This window comes from Schistocerca americana, chromosome 6, assembly GCF_021461395.2.
Source record: "Schistocerca americana isolate TAMUIC-IGC-003095 chromosome 6, iqSchAmer2.1, whole genome shotgun sequence".
Lineage (NCBI taxonomy): Eukaryota > Metazoa > Arthropoda > Insecta > Orthoptera > Acrididae > Schistocerca > Schistocerca americana.
In genome coordinates, this window is record NC_060124.1 from 61,462,712 (window position 1) to 61,485,671 (window position 22,960).

At 43.5% G+C, this 22,960-nt stretch overlaps 1 protein-coding gene across 1 annotated transcript in view; it reads right to left on the reverse strand.

The window, feature by feature from the left end:
- The window catches only part of LOC124619691, a 180,800-nt gene extending 159,410 nt beyond the window's left edge, over positions 1-21,390 (reverse strand). The window contains exon 1 of the mRNA XM_047146242.1: positions 21,348-21,390. Coding sequence (XP_047002198.1) covers positions 21,348-21,358 — 11 coding nt within the window. The 5' untranslated portion in view covers positions 21,359-21,390. The remainder of the gene's footprint in view (positions 1-21,347) is intronic.
- Between the last annotated feature and the right edge of the window lie 1,570 nt (positions 21,391-22,960).

The following is a 22,960-nucleotide window of genomic DNA, read 5'->3' on the forward strand; positions in this document are numbered from 1 at the left end:
GCTTACGTTCAGAATTCATGGCATTGAAACAGTGCGTGTATGTGCCATTCGGCTGCATGGAATCAGACCAGTATGACGGTTCAACGTGGAGACATAACAGAAAAACAGAAAGGAGCTATGGCGTTGGCGTACCAGTAGGCACACTTGTGAATGAAGTTGTCCGATTTGTTGTTGTGTCAACGCAGAACGTGTAGCCTCTAACTTGACTACAAGGAGTGGTGTACCAGTGACAGCAATGTCCTGATCATAAAATGATCAGTATTACTAAAGCGCTCTCCCGGAACCCGATGCTAGTTGCAGATTGCCTTCCAGGCGCCGCAACAATTGGATTTTCACTGTTCAATAAATTTGTTGGTCTTGTTTAAAAATTTGTAATTCTGTCGTAATCTGCTCTTTAAGAGGTTTAATATTACAATCAGATTGGAATCCATATTATCCCTCTGTTCGCAGCCAACGTTGAATGTGGAGAATGGGGAAAAGAGCAGCAATCGATAGAGAAATCAGTAGTTATATTAGAACAGATCGAGATTTCAGCTGTTACATAATTTTCTTAAGTGCATATAACAACAGGTTATATTAGTCCAAAGTGTCACGTAAGAGACTATATTGGCCAGTGTAGAGCATGTTAGACTCCTGTATGTTCTGCTCGAACCAATATGTTTATTACGTGACATTTTGGAAATAATATCACCTGTTGTTATATGCACTATGGTTCAAATGGCTCTGAGCACTATGGGACTCAACATCTTAGGTCATCAGTCCACTAGAACTTAGAACTACTTAAACCTAACTAACCTAAGGACATCACACACACCCATGCCCGAGGCAGGATTCGAACCTGCGACCGTAGCAGTCCCGCGGTTCCGGACTGCAGCGCCAGAACCGCTAGACCACCGCGGCCGGCGTTATATGCACTGAAGATGACTATGTAACAGTTGAAATATAGATCTAACGTCATAAAATGATGGATTTCGCGATCGATCACTGTTCTTTTCTCCATGGCGTATAATATTACGTAAAAGATTTAACTCAATAAATCAGTGACGGCGAGCAAATATGCGGACTATATTCATCCGTGCAGATGTAATCTTCGTCCGACCTCCTGCGGGAATCTGAGTGAGGCTGCTAGCAATGACGGTAAGGGACAGGAGGCGCTAAGTATGTAGTGTGCCACAAGTTGGGAATTTGGGTTTCCCGTGAAGCGTGCTCGGCTAGCCCGAATGTTTGGTGCCACAGTAGCCCAACGTGTTTGGCCAGACGACTGGCTGCCCTCTGTAATAAATAAATAAAAAACAACAAAAAAAACTGAGTGAGGTAATCTAAGAAGAACTTAAAGGGGTGTCAGTGACGTCCGTTCAGACCAAATGATGAGAACAATGACTCGAAATAAAGTTGGTTAAGGCGACCACTCGCGTAAATGAGGAAATCACAGATCGGTCCTGGTCAGGCACAAATTTCGACTTGTCGTCACTGATTGATTGATTGATTTATTTTGTTATTGTGGCTAATGTCGTAATTTCAATTTCGTCAAACTATACACATAATTCCAAAACCTTAAGAACTTTTTCTCGCTGCCGATCGCCTTAGAATATAATGGAAATGAAACAAGTTTATCGCTTACTACTTATTTGCTGTTCATACAAACTGCAGCATCACGCATGACGCTTTAACTTATTATTTCTTTACTCCCGATTCTATTCGCAACACAGTTTTCAGACAGTATACACACACACTGAAGAGCCAAAGAAACTGATACATCTGCCTAATTCACGTACGGCCACCGCGAGCACGCAGAGATGCCGAAACCCGACGTGGTGTGGATTCGACTAATCTCCGAAGCAGTCCTAGAGGGAACTGACACTACGAAACCTGCAGGGCTGTCCATAAACCCCTAAGAGTACGAGGGGGTGGAGATCTCTTCTGAACAGCAAGTTGCAAGGCATTCCAGATATGCTCCATAATGTTCATGTCTGCGGAGTTTGGTGGCCAGCGGAAGTGCTTAAACTCAGAAGAGCCATTCAGTAGCAATTCTGGACGTGTGGGGTGTCGCATTGTCCTTCTGGAATTGACCAAGTACGTCGTAATGCACAATGGACAGGTAAATAATGGAAATGTCGTGTGGCTAGGGCCTCCTGTCGGGTAGACCGTTCGCCTGGTGCAGGTCTTTCGATTTGACGCCACTTCGGCAACCTGCGCGTCGATGGGGATGAAATGATGATGATGATCAGATAGGATGCGTATGTACGTGTCACTTGTCAGAGTCGTATCTAGACGTACAAGGTGTCTCATACACATACCATTACAGAGCGTCCACCAGCTTGAATAGATGGATTCATGAGGTTATCTCCATAGCCGTACACGTCCATCTGCTCGATACAATTTGAAACGGGAGGAGGAGGAGGAGATTAGTGTTTAATGTCCCGTCTACAACGAAGTCATTAGAGACGGAGCGGAAGCTCGGGTGAGGGAAGGATGGGTAAGGAAATCGGCCGTGCCCTTTCAAAGGAACTATCCCGGCATTTGCCTGAAGCGATTTAGAGAAATCACGGAAAACCTAAATCAGGATGGCCGGAGACGGGATTGAACAATCGTCCTCCCGAATGCGAGTCCAGTGTGCTAACCACTGCGCCACTACGCTCGGTTTTGAAACGGGACTTGTCCGACCAGGCAACATGTTTCCAGTCATCAACAGTCCAATGTCGATGTTGACGGGCCCAGTGGAGGCGTAAAGCTTTGTGGCGTGCAGTTATCAAGGGTACACGAGTGGACCTAAGGCTCCGAAAGTCAATATCGATGATGTTTCGTTGAATAATTCGCACACTGGCACTTGTCGATGGCTCAGTATTGAAATCTGCAGCAATTTGCGGAAGGGTTACATTTCTGTCACGCTGAACGATTCTCTTCAGTCCTCGTTGGTCTACAGTCTGGAACCGCGCGACCGCTACGGTCGCTGGTTCGGATCCTGCCTCGGGCATGGGTGTGAGTGATGTCCTTAGGTCGGTTAGGTTTCAGTAGTTCTAAGTTCTAGGGGACTGATGACCTCAGAAGTTATGTCCCATAGTGCTCAAAGCCATTTGAACCACTTGAACCTCGTTGGTCCCGTTCTTGCAAGGTCTTTTTCCGGCCGCAGCGACGTCGGAGATTCGATGTTTTACCGGATTCCTGCTGTTCGCGGCACACTCGTGAAATGGTCGTAAAGGAAAATCCTCACTTCATCGCTACCTCGGAGATGCTGTGTCCCATCGCTGGTGTGCCGACTACAACACCACGTTCAAACTCACTAAAATCTTGACAACCTACCATTGTTCAGCAGTAAACCATCTAAGAAGAGCGCCAGACACGTATTGTCTTATATAGGCGTTGCCGACCGCAGCGCCGTATTCTGCCTGTTTACATATCTCTATATTTGAATACGCATGCCTACGCCAGTTTCTTTGGCGCTTCGGTGTATATCGCTGAATATACCTGCAAAATTGTATCATTATACGACATATAGTTCAGGAGATATGGTATAAAAATTGACATGCGTGGGGAACTATTTCCTTCTTCAAATGGAGAGCAAATTACTCAGCTTATGTTCATCCAGTGTTTCATAATGAGAGCTCTATCGACTCCCAAGAAAATTTTGAGCGTTAGTTCAAACCCTGCACACAGTTATTCTCGCTTAGATGCTTGAGCTCAAATATTTAACGCATTAACTCGTTTGTAAAGTAATCAGACGTCTGAAGCTGTACATGGGAAATCAATTCTTTAAGGGATATGCTAGGTTTGCTGGTCCTGGCTAACAGGGACAGCAGACGAATGTCGCTCCTTGTCAATGATAGTTGGTTTCAGGTGCGATAGGAATTGCTGCCCTCTGTCAATGCACGTACATCTCAACCACTTCATGTGAGAACATACCAAAAGGAACTGCTTGCAGTAACCTTTTAGAGTGGGGTCTCTCGCAGAAAGCCATTGTTCACACAAGCACATCAAGCTTCACGTCTACGGCGAACAGAACAACACAGAAACTAGAGAGTGCTCGACTGGAAGCGTGTGGTGTGCTACGAGGAGCTGTCGCTTTGCCTCTTTTCAAATGGAGTGATGCGCCGAGTGAACCGAGACATTTGACACGCAGTGTTTGGAGGGTGTAATTCTCATCGTACGTGGTTCTGTGACGGCTTGGGGCACTTTTGGCGCCGTGACTTGAGCTCGCTCATTCAGTTTACCGTGAACATAATCCACGATGTTTTTATCGTCATTCTCGGTGACCATGCGTTGCCCTTTCTTCTACATCCTCACGATGAGTGTGCAATGGACACTCATGTCTTCCAAGGTGCCAAAACACTTGTTCACAGGGCTGCTCACGTATATTCCTGCTTTGACCAACACTCTGGTGCCCAACCTTATGTCGACTGTCTCGGTAAATTATAAGATCTTACTACCACAGAAAATGTCAGAAACTACTTGGAACGCTTGGTGAAACGTAGCAGTCAATATCACGCGATTTGTTTACCAAAGGGTTTAATGATCACTTTTGCTCGACAAGAGGAAGAAGAATGTGTACCGTCTTGTTCTCGGAACTGCGGCCACTATCAAAGCTGGAGGTAGAGTTAAATGGTTCAAATGGCTCTGAGCACTGTGGGACTTAACTTCTGAGGTCATCAGTCCCCTAGAACGTAGAACTACTTAAACCTAACTAACCTAAGGACTTCACACACATCCATGCCCCAGGCAGGACTCGAACCTGCGACCGTAGCGGTCGCGCGGTTCCAGACTGTAGCGCCTAGAACCGCTCGGCCACCCCGGCCGGCGGAGGTAGAGTTACACGGTAGCACTGTGATGTATTCTGGCGAAGACTAGTTTTTGTGTGGTGTGCTTATCTTGTTACGCGTTTTCCTGTAGTGCTGAGAGGATTTGTAAAAATCGTGTAACTATCGAACTCCGACGTGTGCGGTACCTTTTTCTCTTTCTTGCACCAGGTATCTCCACACAGACAACCGCCATTCAAATGCAGTTTCTCAATGAGAAACTCTCTACGTAATCCTTTCCTTATACACAGAATCCAAGCGGCGTTAATCAGAGTTACATTAATTCCAACCCACTTTGGGCGGTCTCTATGAAAAACTAACAATTTGGATGTGTAAGAATGCATATCACCTATCGTTGTTTTAATGTTTGTTACAAGAGACAATCATGCTACAGTTTTAATGATCAGCTGTGTGCCTGTGGATATTCTCATTAGTTTAGGTTCAAATGGCTCTGAGCACTATGCGACTTAACTTCTGAGGTCATCAGTCGCCTAGAACTTAGAACTAATTAAACCTAACTAACCTAAGGACATCACACACATCCATGCCCGAGGCAGGATTCGAACCTGCGACCGTAGCGGTCACGCGGTTCCAGACTGAAGCGCCTTTAACCGCACGGCCACACCGGCCGGCATTAGTTAGGGACGCCCTGGAAAATAGTGTATACAAGTAGTGAATTATACTAGGAAAAATGCTTTGGATGTTGTGAAATTTTGAAAATACTTTGAATTTTGAAAATTTGACGATATACACATAGGTGACAAAAGTCATGGGATAGAGATGTGTATATACACAGATGGTGATAGAATCGCGTACACGAGGCATAAAAGGGCAATGCATTGGTGGAGCTGTCATTTGCACTCAGGTGATCCATGTGAAGAAGTTTTTGACGTGATCATGGCAGCAAGATTCGAATTAACAGACTGAACGCGGAGAGGTAGCCAAAACTAGACGCATGGGACATTCCTTTTCGGAAATTGTTAGGGAATTCTGAGTTCCGAGATCCACAGCGTGAAGAGTGCGCCGAGAATACCAAATCTCGGGCCTTACCTCCCACCATGGGTAGCGCAGTGGCCGACGGCTTTTGTTTAACGACCGACAGTACCGGCGTTGGCGTAGGGATGTCAGAGCTGAGAGACAAGTAACACTGCGCACTGTGTGAAATAACTGCAGAAATCAATGTGGGACGTACGACGAACTTGTCCCTTAGCACAAAATGGTTCAAATGGCTCTGAGCACTATGGGACTTAACAGCTGAGGTCATCAGTCCCCTAGAACTTAGAACTACTTAAACCTAATTTACCTAAGGACATCACACACATCCATGCCCGAGGCAGGATTCGAACCTGCGACCGTAGCGGTCGCGCGGTTCCAGGCTGTAGCGCCTAGAACCGCTCGGCCACCCCGGCCGGCTCCCTTAGCACAGTTCGGAGAAATTTGTCGATAATGGGCTATGGCAACAGACGACCGACCCGAGTGCCTTTGCTAGTAGCACGACACCGCCGGTAACGCCTCTCCGGAGCTCGTGACCATGTCGGTTAGACCACAGACGACTGGAGAACCGTGGTCTGGTCGGATGAATCCCAATTTCAGTCGGTAAAACCTTACGGTAAGGTTCGAGTGCGGCGTAAACTCCACGAAGCCATGGACCCAAGTAGTCAACAAGGCAGTGTGCAGGCTGGTGATGGCTTCGTTATGGTGTGGGGTGTATTTACATGGCATGGACAGGATTCTCTGATTCGACTAAACCGATCATTGACTGGGAATGGTTATGTTCGGCTGCTTGTGGACTATCTGCAGCCATTCATGGACTTCATGATCCGAAAAAACGATGAAATTTTTATGAAAGACAATGTGTCATGTAACTGGGGTACGATTGTTCGCGACTGCGAGCGAATGATTTAGCTACCCAGATCCCCTGACATGAATTACAACCAGTACTCTGCAGAAACTTTGCTGGGAAGTTCTTACAATCTTCCATACAGCCCCGATCTCCCACCACGCGATTTCCATATTTTTGGAGCCCTGGAGTAAGATATTTGTGGCCATTGATCTGCTTCGGACGAAGAAGTGCGCGACTGGGTGATCATGGCTCCGTAGATAACAGCAAACATTTGTCAATGAAGGCAACGGCCATATCGTCTCACAGTGGGATAAATATATTACCAGTTAAGGCAATCACTTTTGAAATAATATGTAGTTCACTTAATTATTTTCCTATCTGTGTCTTTTTCATTTGGCTGCCCCTTAAAGGTTATGCGTCAGTGATATATAAGAGCCTAAGATATTTTGTCCCAGTGGAACAAAGCGAAGACCTCCAGCTACTTAAAGGACAAATGACAATTAAAACCAGCTTTACATTCAAGGAAAGTAAGGCTGCATTCCGTATTAGGAGTTGCTCCAAAGTCATCCACTATGTTTTATGGGAGCGGCCTTGTGGATGCGCAGAGGTAGGCGTGGAATGCTGCAAGAACGCAAGGTGACTTCTTTCCTCCTGTTCATAAAAGAGCTTGACAGATGATATGTAACATCAGTGAACAGTAACCCGAGCTGACGTCGCAACGACTGAGTATATATGACAATTACATTACATATCGGGGTTAGCGAGAGGTTTTCGGATAAGAAACGGTTAAATTAGACTCTAGATGACTAAGCTGTGCACTTGTCAGAAGAAGTTAATGAAGTTTAGTGCTTCCATCAAGGTGATCGCCCAAGAACCGCTGATATGGCCGATTTTTTAGTGCTTTTCATCAGTGTGTAGTCTTCAACAAGAATAGTGGAAGAGGCGAAAAAGTCTCGCAGAGCTACACTATTCATCACTTATATATGCAGTCAGCGTGAGTGCTTCACAGATATTCCGCGCAGAGATGCTACGGAAACGGCTTACTTTTAAAATTTCGAAATTTTACGTAATGGCAAGAGCCAAGAACCGTATAGCTTATACTTTTAGACTTCCGCAGACATGGCGACGGTCGTTCATCCCACATACCACATACCATTCGGATGTGTATTACAAAAGAGAATATGGGGGGGGGGGGGGGGGGGTCAGGGAGGGGTCAGGGAGAAGGTGAAGCGAGGGGTCTGTTACACTACATATTCTCCGCCACAAAGAGTACGGTGGTTTCCGTAGTACTTATGGAGATACGTTGATGAAGTAGGAATTCACATGTTAGTTATTTTTAACTTATCATCTCCGAATAACTGCAGCATAACCCACAAGGACCTAAAGTAGTTCCCCCAATATGAAGATAAACGCAAAATAATGCATATAAATCGTAGAAGATGCTAGAAATATCCATTTAAAGCATTGACAATAAACCGTTGGAGACTAAACATCTAAGAGCAATTCTACGAAACATTACAAAGGTTAGAAAAAAGTATATGGCGTCAGAGTAGATATGGAGTAAGTCTGAGGAGAGTGTCCTACTTTTGTGCACTGCTTTAGTATTCTGTATTCTCATCAGATGCGAAGGAAAAATTTAGAGAGGTAATGTTGTAGATACTAGTGTTTCTGTTAATTGAACGTGGCGGCAGGACTGATTCCCAGTTAGCTGGAACACTTGGCCTCGCCTGCAGATTGACCATGCCGTCAAATGCCTCTGTTTCGTATAGTAGGCGCTTTTGGGAGTTAAAAAGAATATTTATAGGCGACAGCAGGGAAATGTACAGAGCAGACGACAGGCAGACCGGTAAATATTTAAATACATTGTTCGAAAAACACATTGGAACGGGAGATAGCGTGTTTCAATATAAAAACAGTTACTCCATACTTAATTAAACGAAATCTGGTATAAAAATGTCTTGCCGCATATCAAGACAAATAAAGCAAGTAAGAGAAACAAAAACGAGCTTTTGTGTAACTCTGTCAGCTCATGTCTAGAGAGAGAGAGTGCACTGAGAGCTACAATAAAATGATTACTAGCCAAGAGAACCGAGGTGACTGAGTCCCATGAAGGGAAGCACCAATTACCTATAGCGAAAGCAGGTCTAGCTTTATGACGCCTACCGGCTATGGAATCATAACCGAAATACTCGCGGCAGTATTACCAATCAAAGCTGCGTATACAGGTGTTGCTTTCCATAGCTGTTGCAAAGTGCAGGAAGGACCTTAAAATGGGGGGCAACACTCGCAATAGCAAGGGCAACGACGTGCTGCAACCAAAAACTGCGACCGATTGATATGGCGACCTCCCTTCTCGACACTTGTTAACGCCGACGTAGCACCACAGTAGTCTACGCGTCCGCCGGCAGGAAGGATGCCCCATGGCCAACCTGACCAGAGTGGCAGTTACTGTTTGCTTCGGCCAGCGAAGCCAGACTTCATGAAGTTGGGGGCACTAGAGAGGTCGTCATTCCGAGAAAGGCAATACTCTGGTTCCGGGAAGTAGCTGTGGTTTGGATTTCCAAGTAAAGGTTCGGCCATCCTACTCAGCCCCCATGATAAGACAGCCTTCTAATTAGGCAAGCCGACGGTAGCCTCTAATTGCTGGAGATAATTGGTTTGATACCATTTATTCCACAATTAATTTCACCGGCTTTCGTAATAATAGTTAGATCAACCTCCGCCGTATGTCAGTCGATTCGTAGTTTTATGAACAACCCGAATCTGCGATCATAAATGTGAATTAACTTTTATTTAAACATTCTCTCTCTGTTAGGAAGCTGCATGGGGTGCAGTCGGTTCTTCTGCACGATCGGTAGAGAAAAGTTTCTACTGTAATGTTCTGACACTTTCAGTTAAAATGTCTATTGCAGACATGCTCAGTTAAATTAAATGGGTATAAAAGATTGCTTATTCGTGTGAAATTTGATTTTTCAGGTCCTTTAGGGACTACATTTTGAGACATTATTAAATAATTCTAGAGACTTGATCATACATGTCGTATGCGCACATGTTGACAATATGAGATAGACTGGGCAAACCAACATATACGGAAAGTCAGATGTGAAGGGTGCACGATCAACAATGGTAGGATTAATTTGCAACGTGCACTTTGTTTGTGTTTGTGTGTGTGTGTGTGTGTGTGTGTGTGTGTGTGTGTGTGTGTACGCGCGCGCGCTCTAATCTACGACATTTAAGTGATTTGGCTCCTGGACCTGCCAATTTCATTAAGGTTTTTCCAACTGACTGAAGCAAATGTACGATGTTTCACGTACGATGCAAGTACCGTGTCAGGCGTTGTATGGGAAAGGGTGCTGTGAAGGAGCCTCCGATTGTCGCTTAGGCCGAGGACCGTTCCTGACATTGTGGCACGTCGCGAATAGGTTTTATCAGAGGAAACCGTGCGACTTAAGAGCGGCGTACGAGGGGAGTCGGAGAAAATCGTTGCGCATTTCAAACTGGAGGGTCAGTGGGACCTGCTGACAGAGCCGCGCACAAACTAAAACGGAAAGCTTACGTAGCAATGGTAGAGCATCGATTGTCCAGTTCAGCTGCTGTTGCTCGGTGTTATTGTTGCAACTGACTGTTGTAGTCTGTGCTTGATGGAGACAGTGACCTAGAAAATTTTTCGCGATGAAGCATGGCTGCTTTTACCAGGGCGTGTATACTCGCGTAACAGCAGACGCTGGAGTACTGAAAATGGTCATCAGCTATATCAAAAGCATCGTGCATCACGAGGAAAGAGTACAAACCATCAATGCGTCTCTGACAGTGATACGAGAACGTTCCTATTGTCAAAAAATCTCACAACAGTATCATAGCATTCTCCTGCATGAAATACCACAGGTATTTTTGTTATTTGTTAGTTCCTCGAAAAGAAGATTATAGTATATTGTTCACATACCTGTCAGAAGTTAATGGTTTCGTCCAATAATAGTTACTGCTTTCAAGTCATGCACAACCTGTTGCTGTAACTGATGAGAATTTTCAGAACTCCAACACCAATAATTGTTTGAGTTCAGGTAGCCCAGTAAGAGTAAAACGTTTTGGTTACAGAGACTTTTTCAAGTCTCAGATATCTATGATATATTCTTCAATTTCTGCAGGCGTATTTCATGACGAAATAAATCAGCACACAAGGTCGATTGCCGAACTATTGTGTCCTTTGTACACTCGCACCATGCTGTTCACCCGAGATTTATTTCGTCATCTATGATTTACATATGCAGACTGAAGCGACCACTAAAAATTTGTTCCAAGGGCGGATACGAACCCAGGCCTCCTTATCACTTGGCCGATGTGCTAGCCAGTATGCCACACTGCAAAACAGCACAGACTACCCTAGCCTGCCTCCCTCCACAATCCAAATTCCCATTCACACCACAGCATCGAACAAAATGGAGGCTCTTGTCTGAAACCAACGCTAGAAACCTTTTCAAGTCTCAAAAATCTATTATGTATGTGTGCACAAGAAAGAAATGAATGAAAACTTCTGCCAGGGCCGGGAATCGAACCTAGGTCTACAGATCACCAGTCAGATGTGCTTACCACTATGCCACTCTAGCATAGTGGCTTTGCACTACTGCACGGTTTGGGGAAAGAGGTCTGCTGGCGTAGTCCATGTATTTGTGCAAAGCCACTGTGTCAGGATGGTGTAGTGGTTAGCACATCTGCCTAGTGAGCAGAGACCCGCGTTCTAATCACAACCTTGGTACAAAATTTTCGTTCGCCGTTTCAGTCTGCAAATAAACATAACCGAAAGCAGCAGTTACATTTCTTCAGGACAAAGAACATTTCAAGATAAACCTCCCCATCACTCGTAGACTGCAATAGTCAGCTACAGCACTGACAATGAGCAGCATAATCTGAATTAGTCAATCTATTCTCTACCGTTCCCTTGTAAAGCTTCAGTCTGTGCACAGTTGTGTGAGCAGATGCTGCTGACATACCACTCAAAACCGCTAAATGGCACAACATTTTCTCATATTTTATAAGACCACTCCTAACTCGTCCAGCTTATTGTCTGTTACAACCAAGAAACCACCTAACATAACCCGAGGACTGGGCCGCAGCCTATGCAGTGATCAGTGACTTCATTCCAGTTACTGATTCCAGCGCAATGTCAGACACTGAGGGTCTATATATAGAATGTCACCTTCAACAAACCGACGAAAATTTCCTTCTCACATCTCTGGAAAAAGAAAGCACACATCCCCTTGTCCTTTCGGTCTTGGTATAGTGGCGCAACCTTGTAAAACTCAAGCGTACAATCGATACCCACCGTGTGGGTTATAAATCTACCGATGCTTTCAACCTAATGGTTGAACCAGTAGTACAAATGCGTGTAACGGATGCCTCTGAAGCAAACTGAAACTGTGTTCACAGCGTATTAAAGCCTTCACGTATCGTACAGATTTGTTCCCTACCTCAGTCTCTCATCTCTGCCAATCGATGATGATCGTTGCACAATCTGCGAAAAAGATTTTGTACTTGCGGACAACAGCTGCAGTACAGAGATGTGTAGCGTGAAACTTGCATCATCCCAGCCTCTGCGCCCCTGGCCTACCTTGAGGTAACGGTTGCATCGGAGTACGTCATGTCTTACTCTCTGCTGTTACTGGTCGAGCGTGTTCTTTCAGCAGCACGACCTGGGTGCCCCCTTCCTTTCGTAAACCATTAACCTCGGCTGATGGAGCGTCGGCGTCGGAAGGAGTATAAGAAGTCTGCGATAGATGCTCGTCCTCCGAAGAGGATCTCTCCCACTTCTATAACCAGTGATTGCTGAAAGTAAACGTCAAGTCGCGACTTTCGTCTGTAGAGGTTAAGTGTAGATTCCTCATCCTTTATAAAGCAGACTAAACTCTTTTCCGAAGACACTTATTTATTCATTGTGCAAATAGTATTGTTTCGTTTCGTGTGCCAGTATGCCTAAATACAATATATATATTATAAGATATTCATGCGGAAACGGCATAGAGTATTTGTTAAGTTGGAGATTACCAGAGAATCACGGTAAACCAAAATGTGCATCAGCTTGTAGGACAAAGTAACTAAGTTGAATTTGGGAAGTGTATTATCAGCTGACTGATGATGTCTATATTTATGACATGAAAATGATTCTCTCATCCTTTAAGGACTATTAAGATGATGTTATTGCCACTCAGAACTAAGCCATTCACTGTAAAATCAAAGTATTTGGTAATTTGACAGTATATTGAGATTAATAAACTATTTGTTTTCCAGCTTGCTATATACTCCCGTGAGCATCAAAATGATTATGGACTGAAATCTGTCTTAGTCTGTTAAAATAAACCACTGAGTTACTCGGTACAAGTGCAATCTAAAGTAAATGATTGGGTCAGTGCTATGATATGCCCTTCTGGAATACACGTAGTTTACAGGAGGCTCCCCGTAAAGCAACCTCCCTTCCCAGGGATACGAGGCGATATTTCAACCGGAGCCGTATTCCGTCGCTGGTAACACGCTACTCACGTGAACTCATTCTTTGGACCCTAGGTGAAAACGTGAGCTGTAGTGGTGTCGCTTCGCAGATACACGTATTACAAAGATTAGTGAAGTTGCGCAAGTCCATGAATCTCTTCTGTAATGTCCAGTGTAGAACGACGGTGTTACGTCAGAATACTGGGCTCTGGAAAGCTCCTTGACTGAATAACCCTGCAAGTATCAACGTGTTTCGAAGATAAAATGACGACGACGACAGAAGCAGCAGCTGCTAGAAGCAGACATTGTCGTCCTGTTTTTATAATAGGGGTGGTCTCAGCTAGAACAGGAAAGCTATTTTTAAATCCGTGTCAAGACCAAAGAATGCATTCGTTCCCATGAGACTAATATGGAAGGCTAACAGATTAATAAAAACAAAGCAAAAAAATTATCAAAACTAATCCATCTCCTCCAAAAATGACCCAGGTCCTATCATTGCGATATGTGGCGTTTTTTGCGGTGGATAAGTCTTGTCGCTAATGGGTGTTGAAAAATTATTTACCATTTCGTGCTTCTGCTGAGACTTGATGCGACTCGTCTCGAGTTTACACCTTTAATTCAGAGTAAGAGCAGCTCAGATCACAACACACACACGAGTGTGGTGGAGCTCGATACAGAGTAAGCAGATTCGAATACTGATGATGGAAGAAATCTTCCTGGAGGATGTTGGGCGACAAGGGAAGCTGCAGGTTTAAAGTTTCTGGTCTGCAACGTCATGGACTAGATCCCAACCTTCTCCTCAGTTTACTTGTGACACTATAAATGGAGGGTCACCTCCCGTCACCTGGGGCCGTTATCCACAGTGCCATCCTTGATGCTATTCGAACCAGCAGACCGGATTTTACCATATTCTTTCCTTTTGTTTCACAATCATTGACAGCAGAATGAACACAAGGGTACACCACACATTCATCCACACGATGTACGCATACAGGTTGGAAATAATTAATAGCGGAAACAATAAAAGAAGCTAAAACATTCTAGCACACATGGGTCCGCCAACTATCCATATGTGAATGTGTTTTTTCGAGTCGCCGTTGACTTCAGCATGAAATATTGTCCTAGTTAGTCCAAAAGTATTTGAAACGTAAACTTCTGAATTAAATTCGAATCTGATAGGGCTCAAAATTCACACAAGACTTATTTTAACAAAAGATACAAAACTGCTTCAACATATACGTAGATGTTACAATTCACTGCACACTTGTCTTTGTTAAATAGTATGTTTCGTCCGTCGTTGCAATACTGAATTCTCCTTTGTTGCTTAGTGTCTTGTAAATCTTCAAAAGAGGTTGCACAATTCGCTGATTTAGTTCTTCACCCTTATCAACAGAGTGCTTTCAAGATGACCTCAGACAGAAAAATTCAGAGGACTGTGGTCACGTGACCTTGGAGGCCAAACTATAGTCCCCGCCCAACCTATCCACCTTGGACCACACTAGCGCCTTAGATGGCTTCGTACCACATTCTCGGCCGCCCAGAGTGGCTTCGCAGTTTGAGGCGCCATGTCACGGATTGCGCGGCCCCTCCCGCCGGAGGTTCGAGTCCTCCCTCGGGAATGTGTGTGTGTTGTTCTTAGCATAAGTTAGTTTAAGTAGTGTGTAAGTCTCGGGACCGATGATCTCAGCAGTTTGGTCTTAGGAATTCACACACATTTGAACATTTTTGACACACTCTCCAAGATGGCCCATAGGGTCAATTTGAGCCAAATCAGGACTTACTAATAAAGCTTGCTGGGACGTTTTGATTGCTTAACAACAAAATTCGCCAAACAGCTGTGAAATTAAGATGTTATTTTATTTTATTTTCGCTACCGTTTTGGTAATTCGTTATACCATCTTCAGGCCCCAGAGCTCTCGAAAATCGATACTGGCATACTAGGGCCATATGTTTCTGGACGTTGTGAATTCGTAGCTCAAGTGCTTTCTTCGAAGACTCGACTGCCATCCTGAAGATGGCATAATGAACTGGTAGCGAAAATAAAATAATATAACACCTCAATTGATGACCCTTTTTGGCGAATTTGATAATTAAATACTTGACTAGCCTCTGTCTCATGTCCACAGTGGATAAACAGAGACGTTTTTGATTGCCTTCACTATTAATTACCCGCCTGGTTAGCCGTGGGTGTTAAACACCGCTTCTGGGATGAGGAGATTCGCCGGCCACGGATCGAATACGCCAGGCGGATTAATGACGATGGTCATGGCACCAGCCGGCATGGATGTGGTTTTTAGGCAGTTTCCTACATCCCAATACGTGAATACCGGGCTGGCTCCCAAATACCACCTCAGTTACACGATTAGCCAACATTTAGAACACTTTCGCTCACATTCACTTGAACAGCACAACATGCAGACAGTTGTGGTACACATATTCTGTCCTTTTATTGCCGTCCAGGGAATAACGACTGTATAACATGATTTACTCACATCCGTTAAGTTTCCCTCACGGATTGGACTTAAGGACGCGTTACGGACAGCTATTATGTAATGTACTGTTCAGTATTCTTGAGAGTGTATGATTCCTAAAAATCGTCGGCAGCATGGCTTTAGAAAACTGAATATTGTAGGAATTTTTATGCTGGAGTGTTGGCTCACTTGGAACGGCACTACCAAAGTGGAGACGACACCATGGATAAGCCACTAAACTCGCATTCTGGGAGAGCAACGTGAAAATACCCATAGAGTCATCCAGAATTCAGTTTTTCGTGGTTCCAGTAACCTGACTGACGCGAACGCTGGTATGGTTCCTTCTAACGGGTTACTGATTCCCGTTACTAACCATGCCCAAATCCCGGCTTGTGCTCCGTTTGTAACGAATTCGTTTTCGATGAGACGTTAAAACTAGTTGCCCCCTTTGAAACCTCATCACACTGCACAACCCTCCTCTTCTCGCTAGAAAACCTGATACTCTCTCGTGAAATATCTTTGCTGTAACGAATCGGCGCGACCATTCGGAGAGGAACTGACCTTGACAAATACTTACTCGTTCAGCCCAAGTCCTGATTTTTCTAATACATCATTTGCGGTGTAGATACTACCTGGATAGAACATCTGCTTGGCTGTCGCAAATGACATGGTTGGGTATTTTTTCCCCTGGCGGTTATCACAGAACACTGCGTTGGAGTACGGCAAAGCAAACTGATAAATGTACTTGTGATACATGCTGATGTGGCAAGCACTCTTAACTGTAGTTGAGGAAATTACGAGGTAACTCAGACATGAAGGCGAAAAGTCCATACGAAAGAAGGAATGATCTGTTCCTAAGAGCGAAAACGCTTGTTTTGTGGTTAGAGAACAAAGGTGTCGAGAAAGATTACATTTTCAGCTAAATCTAAACTTTTCTGTACGTAAGTCTTATCGAAGAATGTAAAAGAATTTAAAAAAAAGACTTCGTCATTCTCGAACAATCAACCTCCCCTTTTCCATTACGTTTCTTCATTTTTTGTATCACTTTCCGAATGTATACGATACTTAGTATGGATGATGACACCGAGCGCAGCTTGAAATACTTAATGTTTTGGCATCACAGCTACAAATATCGGACGAAGCTTATACCTAATGTTGTAAACTGTTCAAATAAATAAAACCGTATATGACCAATAGCGGCTTATTTGTACGTTAATTTCTAGCTCTCGCTGTATTCTCTGCAGTCAATTCCTCAGTTTCCCACCTTCAAAGAAGAGCAACTGTCAGAAACATTGAGCTTACCGCAAGGGAGTGAGGCAAGAGGTTATTATGCACGATGAATGTGAATGACATGCTATATACAGCTCTCTGAGCCACTTCTTTGACGGTTCCATAGTGTAATTAAATGGAGGAATTTCTGCAGACAATGTTAGGTGTAAACAATCTCGCCGGCCGCTGTAGCCGAGCAGTTCTAGGCGCTTCAGTCCGGAATCGCGCTGCTGCTACGGCCGCAGGTTCGAATCCTGCCTCGGGCACGGATGTGTGTGATGTCCTTAGGTTAGTTAGGTTTAAGTAGTTCTAAGTTGTAGGGGTCTGATGACCTCAGATGTTAAGTCCCATAGTGCTTAGAGCAATTTTAAGAATTTTTTTTTGTAAACAATCTCAACTAATCAAAGACGTAAATAAAAATCACGTAAGGTGAAGTAAATACTCTAAAGTGCAGATTTATTCGTCCATATTTACGACAGTGAATTACTGGAATCTGTCACAACCACAAAACATATAACAGTGCTCTGCAGAGATATTTAAAATGGATTGAGTGAATAAACTCAGTTATTAGAATGTAAAACATTGAGATTCACTATCATATTCCACTGACATTGAAATTCAACTAAGGAGGGAAACGTTTAAAAGCCCCCTCTTTATTTAGTATTATTGTAGAGTCAGTTCCACAAGAAAGTATACGCCGTAACTTTAAATGTAACGTCCGCAGTGACATCTCTGGCAGTGGTCTCGAATCTGTACTCAATGCGCTTTTGCGCAGTGTATAGATAAACAGTTTGACAGGTGAATGTTTTGGCGGTCGAAGTTTTGGGTATTTGCTCTTATTTACAGCCACTTTAAACGATGAAAAATGTGCAATATTTATGAGAAATACCTTCTGAGGTCCGTTAAGAAGCTGTTTGGTCGAACTAGTCAAACTGAGTGCCTCGAGGGGACAATGATCCGAAACATCGCAGTCGTCTCTGTACAGCGTGGAAACAAGACAATGGGGTGTCCACTATGGATTGATCTGCGATGTCTCCGGATGCAAACCCAATCGAAATGTTTGGTCGTATACTAAGATGAAGCTTAAAGGACAGCCGATACATGCTTTGAAGCAGCTGTAATAAAATATCATGACGATACAGAGGTCGTTAGCGACTAAATATGCAGAAAATCTCGTGAAAAGGATGCCAAAAAGGTGCGAAACTATAATCGATGATGGCGGCGGCTGGATTATCTATTAGGTAATTGCTCAATTAGTAATCACATTTATTTTCATGTCAACATGTATTTATGTCTTTTATTTCATACAGATAACGGCGTACACTTCTTTGAGGAATTCACTATAAGTCCGTCTAGGTCCCTTAGCAGGTTGAACTATCGGGATAGGTAGAGAGATTCGCGGACCCTTTCGCGTTTGTTGAGTTACCACGAGAGCGTAACAGAATGGTTCAACAGACGGCTGAAAAATATGCTACGATTGCTACATGTAAGGCATCATAAGAGTGTTTACTCTTAAAATGCTGAACTCGTACGTTACAAGGAGAATGAAGAAACATCTGTTTCTTCTCACATACATCTAACGTAATGAGCGTGACGTTGCAATTAGTGGCTGTAAAGGAAGCGTACCGACATTCTTCGCACACACTATCCACAAACGGTATGAGTGAGAGGTGAAATAATACTAGAGCAGTGCATATATTCTTTGTCACTGCCTAGACTGTTATTTACGGAATGCCAAAACAGGATATTTCTGAGGTTAGAGACGATACTATACGAGCAAAACAATTTGCGTGGACTGATGTGCCTTATAGTTCTGACCTGTATGTATTAGAAAGGTTAGAGTAGGTTTAAATCACTGTGATGCCAGGAGTATTTACAAATGCATGATATTGTAACATTATTTAGCCTAATTTCCTTCCCATTAGAAAGCACTGGCTTCTGTTTTAGAATACGAAATACGGTTTCCCAAACAAAGTATATCCAATACAGTAATGTTTACAGTAGTGTTCGGCACCTTTTTGATCTTTTCTCTGACTTGGTGTTGTGTATTAACGAGAGGACATTGTCCAACAAATTGAACGCTGTTCAAACAGTAACCACAGAAGAAACCCGTAAACACAGAGGTCTCATGAACTTGAAAATAATAGTAACAGACAATATGTAGGAAATAATGATTTCGTAGTGTTGACAAAATTATCATAAGATATGAAATGATGAAGGACAGGATCAAGTGACTGGCCTGCTCCTGTCCTCAAAGATTTCTTACATCAAGAATCGATGGAAATTATTCTTTGCAAAGACGAAATACTTCTCTTACAAGAGGAATTTCCCCTGGTGTGCAGCTAGTTACAGAGCAATGCAGTTATTTTCATTTCTATTTTACTTATTTTTCAGCTTCCGTGGAACCATGGGAAACAAAGCTCCTTGGTCCTGGATGAAGTCAGTACATAGCGTACATTATGCTGATTAGAAAAATTTATAAACAAAGAAACTGAACAATAAATAATAGGCGAAAGAAATGTGAGAGAGTGCACAACACATTACAGACAAAATTTCTCAACTACAGCGAAGAGCTCCTGTACAAAATAGTAGGCCACAAGGAGAGGTTTCAAATTAGGGTTTATCACTCAGTTTTTAGTTCCACTGGAAGCCTATTGAAAGTGAAACCTAGTGAATACTGTAGTCCAACGCTTAGGGATGTATTATCCAAGTGCATTTCGTTTTGCCGACTAGCGTTCACTGAAAGAATGTCGCAGTTCCTTCTGAATTAGTCAGCATCAAATTTCATGGGATGGAGTGTACAACAGCGACTGCAGAGTTAGAATTCTAAGTCACTTAAGCAATGGCGTACACGAAGTTCCCGAGCTGACACTACAAATCTGTGTAACGGTCCATTTCTGGATTAAAAACATTATTGTTGATGGCAAGGAGATCTGATACATAGGAGGTAATACTATGACAGCAAGCAAAGGTAAGAAGGCTTCACAATTCTTTGTCGGAGGCGAGGGAGATAATTGTTATAGTGAAGACGACAGCTTTCAACTTCTGCAGAAGATCTTCCACGTGATATCTGAAAAGAAAGCTTATCATGTTCCCTTAGTCCTAAGAATTTAAAAATGACGTCTTCTCTTGCTCTTCGACCGCCTTGCAACATTTAAGTTTTGGTTTTACAAGTGGTCCGTGTCAAGTATTCTATAGATTACGTTTTGTTACAGGTGAATGATGGTTCAAATGGCTCTTAGCACTATGGGACATAACTTCTGAGGTCATCAGTCCCCTAGACTCAGAACTACTTAAACCTAACTAACCTAAGGACATCACACACATCCATGGCCGAGGCGGGATTCAAACCTGCGACCGTAGCAGCAGTGCGGTTCCGGAATGAAGCGCCTAGAACCGCTCAGTCACAACGGCCGGCCGTGAATGTTGGTCTGTTTTCCGAAAGAGAGAGAGAGAGAGAGAGAATCAGAGAGAGAGAGAGAGAGAGAGAGAAGGGGGGGAGGGGGAGAGAGAAAAGCAAAGGACCCTCCAACTTTGCTTGTTCCTAGTCATATGCAAAGCCCTTCCCCATTTGTTGTGACCGGCGGAAAAATTACAAAACGTTACCTGTTCTCCGAGAACCACGTGCTGATATTATCGACCACCCTATAAGTTAGATCATTTACGTTACGTTCTACTTATGTCATTTGTAAAGAGAAACGTTTTTAACTGTCAAGTTTACTTGCGGATCACTGATATCTATCAAAAAAGCAACGGATCTAGAACAGACCCCCATGGCACCCCGAATTTTACACAATCCCACGCAGGTTCAAATCGCTTTCCTGTTTCCACAATAAAATCTTCACTCTGCAGCGGTGAGTGCGCTGATGTGAAACTTCTTGGCAGATTAAAACTGTTGGTCGGACCGAGATTCGAACTCGGCATCATTGACTGTAGTTTGCAATTGCTCTACCGATGAGCTACCCAAGGATGACTTACGACCCGTCCTCACAGGTTCAGTACCGCCAGTACCTCATCTCCTTTCTTCCAAACTTCACGGAAGTTTCGCAGGAGAGCTTTGATGAAGATAGGACATGATGTACTGGCGGCACTTAAGCTGTGAAGACGAATTGTAAGTCGTATTTGGATCGCTCTGACGGTAGAGCACATGCCCGCGAAAGGTAAAAGTCCCGAGTGCGAGACTCAGTTCGGCTCACAATCGGCCAAAAAGTTTCGCTTTTCTGTTTGTTGACACTAGATTAGCTACATTAACAATGGTCGGCGGCCTCAGTGGGTTTGTAAGTCGTTTTTTCCTCCGAATGGTCCTTAATACAAATACCACACCATGATTTACGACTGTTTCTTTTGAATCATCCTGTAACCGACGAGTGGGAGAGAAGCAAGTGAATAAGTGAAAGGTGAAAGCGAGGGCAACGTCTGGCAAGCGACAGATGCGGTGTCATCTCAGCTTACAGGTCTCGGAGCTGTGCTGTAGGTGACGTTCGAGAGACTGACCTGGCAGACATGATTCGCGGCTCCGGGGTGCGATGCGGCGGCGGTGTCGTACTCGCACGCGCGCGCCTGTGTACCAGTATTTATACGAACCGTGCGGTGGCCAGGCCAGCGGGCACGAGGCTGGGCTGGAGGGAGGACAGGCGCCGCAACTTCTCTCCAGCATCCGCAGCCGGCAGGTGGGGGGGGGGGGGGGGGAGCAGCAGCGGCGAGATGAGTACAGCACAGTGCTCCGGCGACGCTGCCTCAGCGTTCCTCACATTCACACGGAGCCAGAGGCACGACGCACTCTATACATGTCATTAGTCGCATTCCATAGACCCATGGAGAGTGTTCTGTGGGATGTGGAAAGAAGCCGAATTATAAGTTTACTTTAAGGGGGACCGTTCTTCAAACTGACCGAAAACGACGATTTTCAATTTCATTTTTTTTTATTTATTAGTAGAAGTCATGGACAGTAACTTCCCAAAGTTTGAATGATGAAATCGCGTCCAAAGTGGCTGCAATTAGTTAAATATCCGACGCGACCTTTTGGCCAGGCCCACTTTTTGAAGCTACATTACAATACCACCTCAGTGAATAACGATTCCATGGATTACTTTCAAGCAGGCTTGCACGGGGTGCATTCAGAAGGCTGTCATATACACTCTTTGGTTTTACAAGTCATCTGTGACTGTGTTCCGTATTCAGAAACAATAACAAACCAGCTGTTTGTTTATGAAGAATCACTTCTTGTCTTGCCTTGTGTTACTCACCCAGATTTACGAAAGTGTTCGAGTATGATGCAGTTCTTGTACGTAATAGCAGGAATGTAGGGAGGATGAAGGTATTAGAAAGAATGAGCTTTGAGATAGGAAATTTCACGCAAGACATCTTGAGAAAAATAGTTTTACATGCCTCTCTGCAGCTGAAAGGTAACCATAAACCAGAAGAGAAGTCTTGAAGGGAAAGAGGACCTTGTCTATAAATCGGGGGAATTCTGAAGAGGTGACAAGAAAAAAAATGTTAGACTGATCTTTAAATGGCATTCCCTGAAAATTATGTTATTTTAAAGTTGGTGTACCTCTTTCTCAGAATCTATGAAGGCTTGAGTTACGAAATTTTGTACACTTATTTCTATAAACCCAAATAATTGTTTCAAGAGTATTTTGAAATTCTCGTTGTAAGCTGAGATATAGGGCAAAGTCCTTGGAATTTTGCACAAATTTTATGTTATACTCAAAGAATTTTAATAATTTTTTATGTTATACTTATAGAATTAAAATTAAAAACTATTAAAATTCTTCTGTTCGATATATTCAAAGAATCTCACGAGAGAAGCTTACTTTATGCGGAAAGATTAAGTAGAGAAAATTTTGTAGAAATCGCTTGAATAGTTTGAGAAAAATGTGCGTATATTATTTTTCGAAAATAAAACATTAGGATTCCATAAAAAAGTTATATATATTTTTAATTGAGTGAACTTAACTGTAAATGTGTTGACTTCATGTAAAGCATGGTACAATATTTCAGTGTCAGATCTTCAAAATTGTGAATTTGGAACATCTTTTAAACAGTGTCAGTTTTTTGTGAACATCCCCCTTCCACCCTTATTTAGAGTGCAACACTGAGGAACG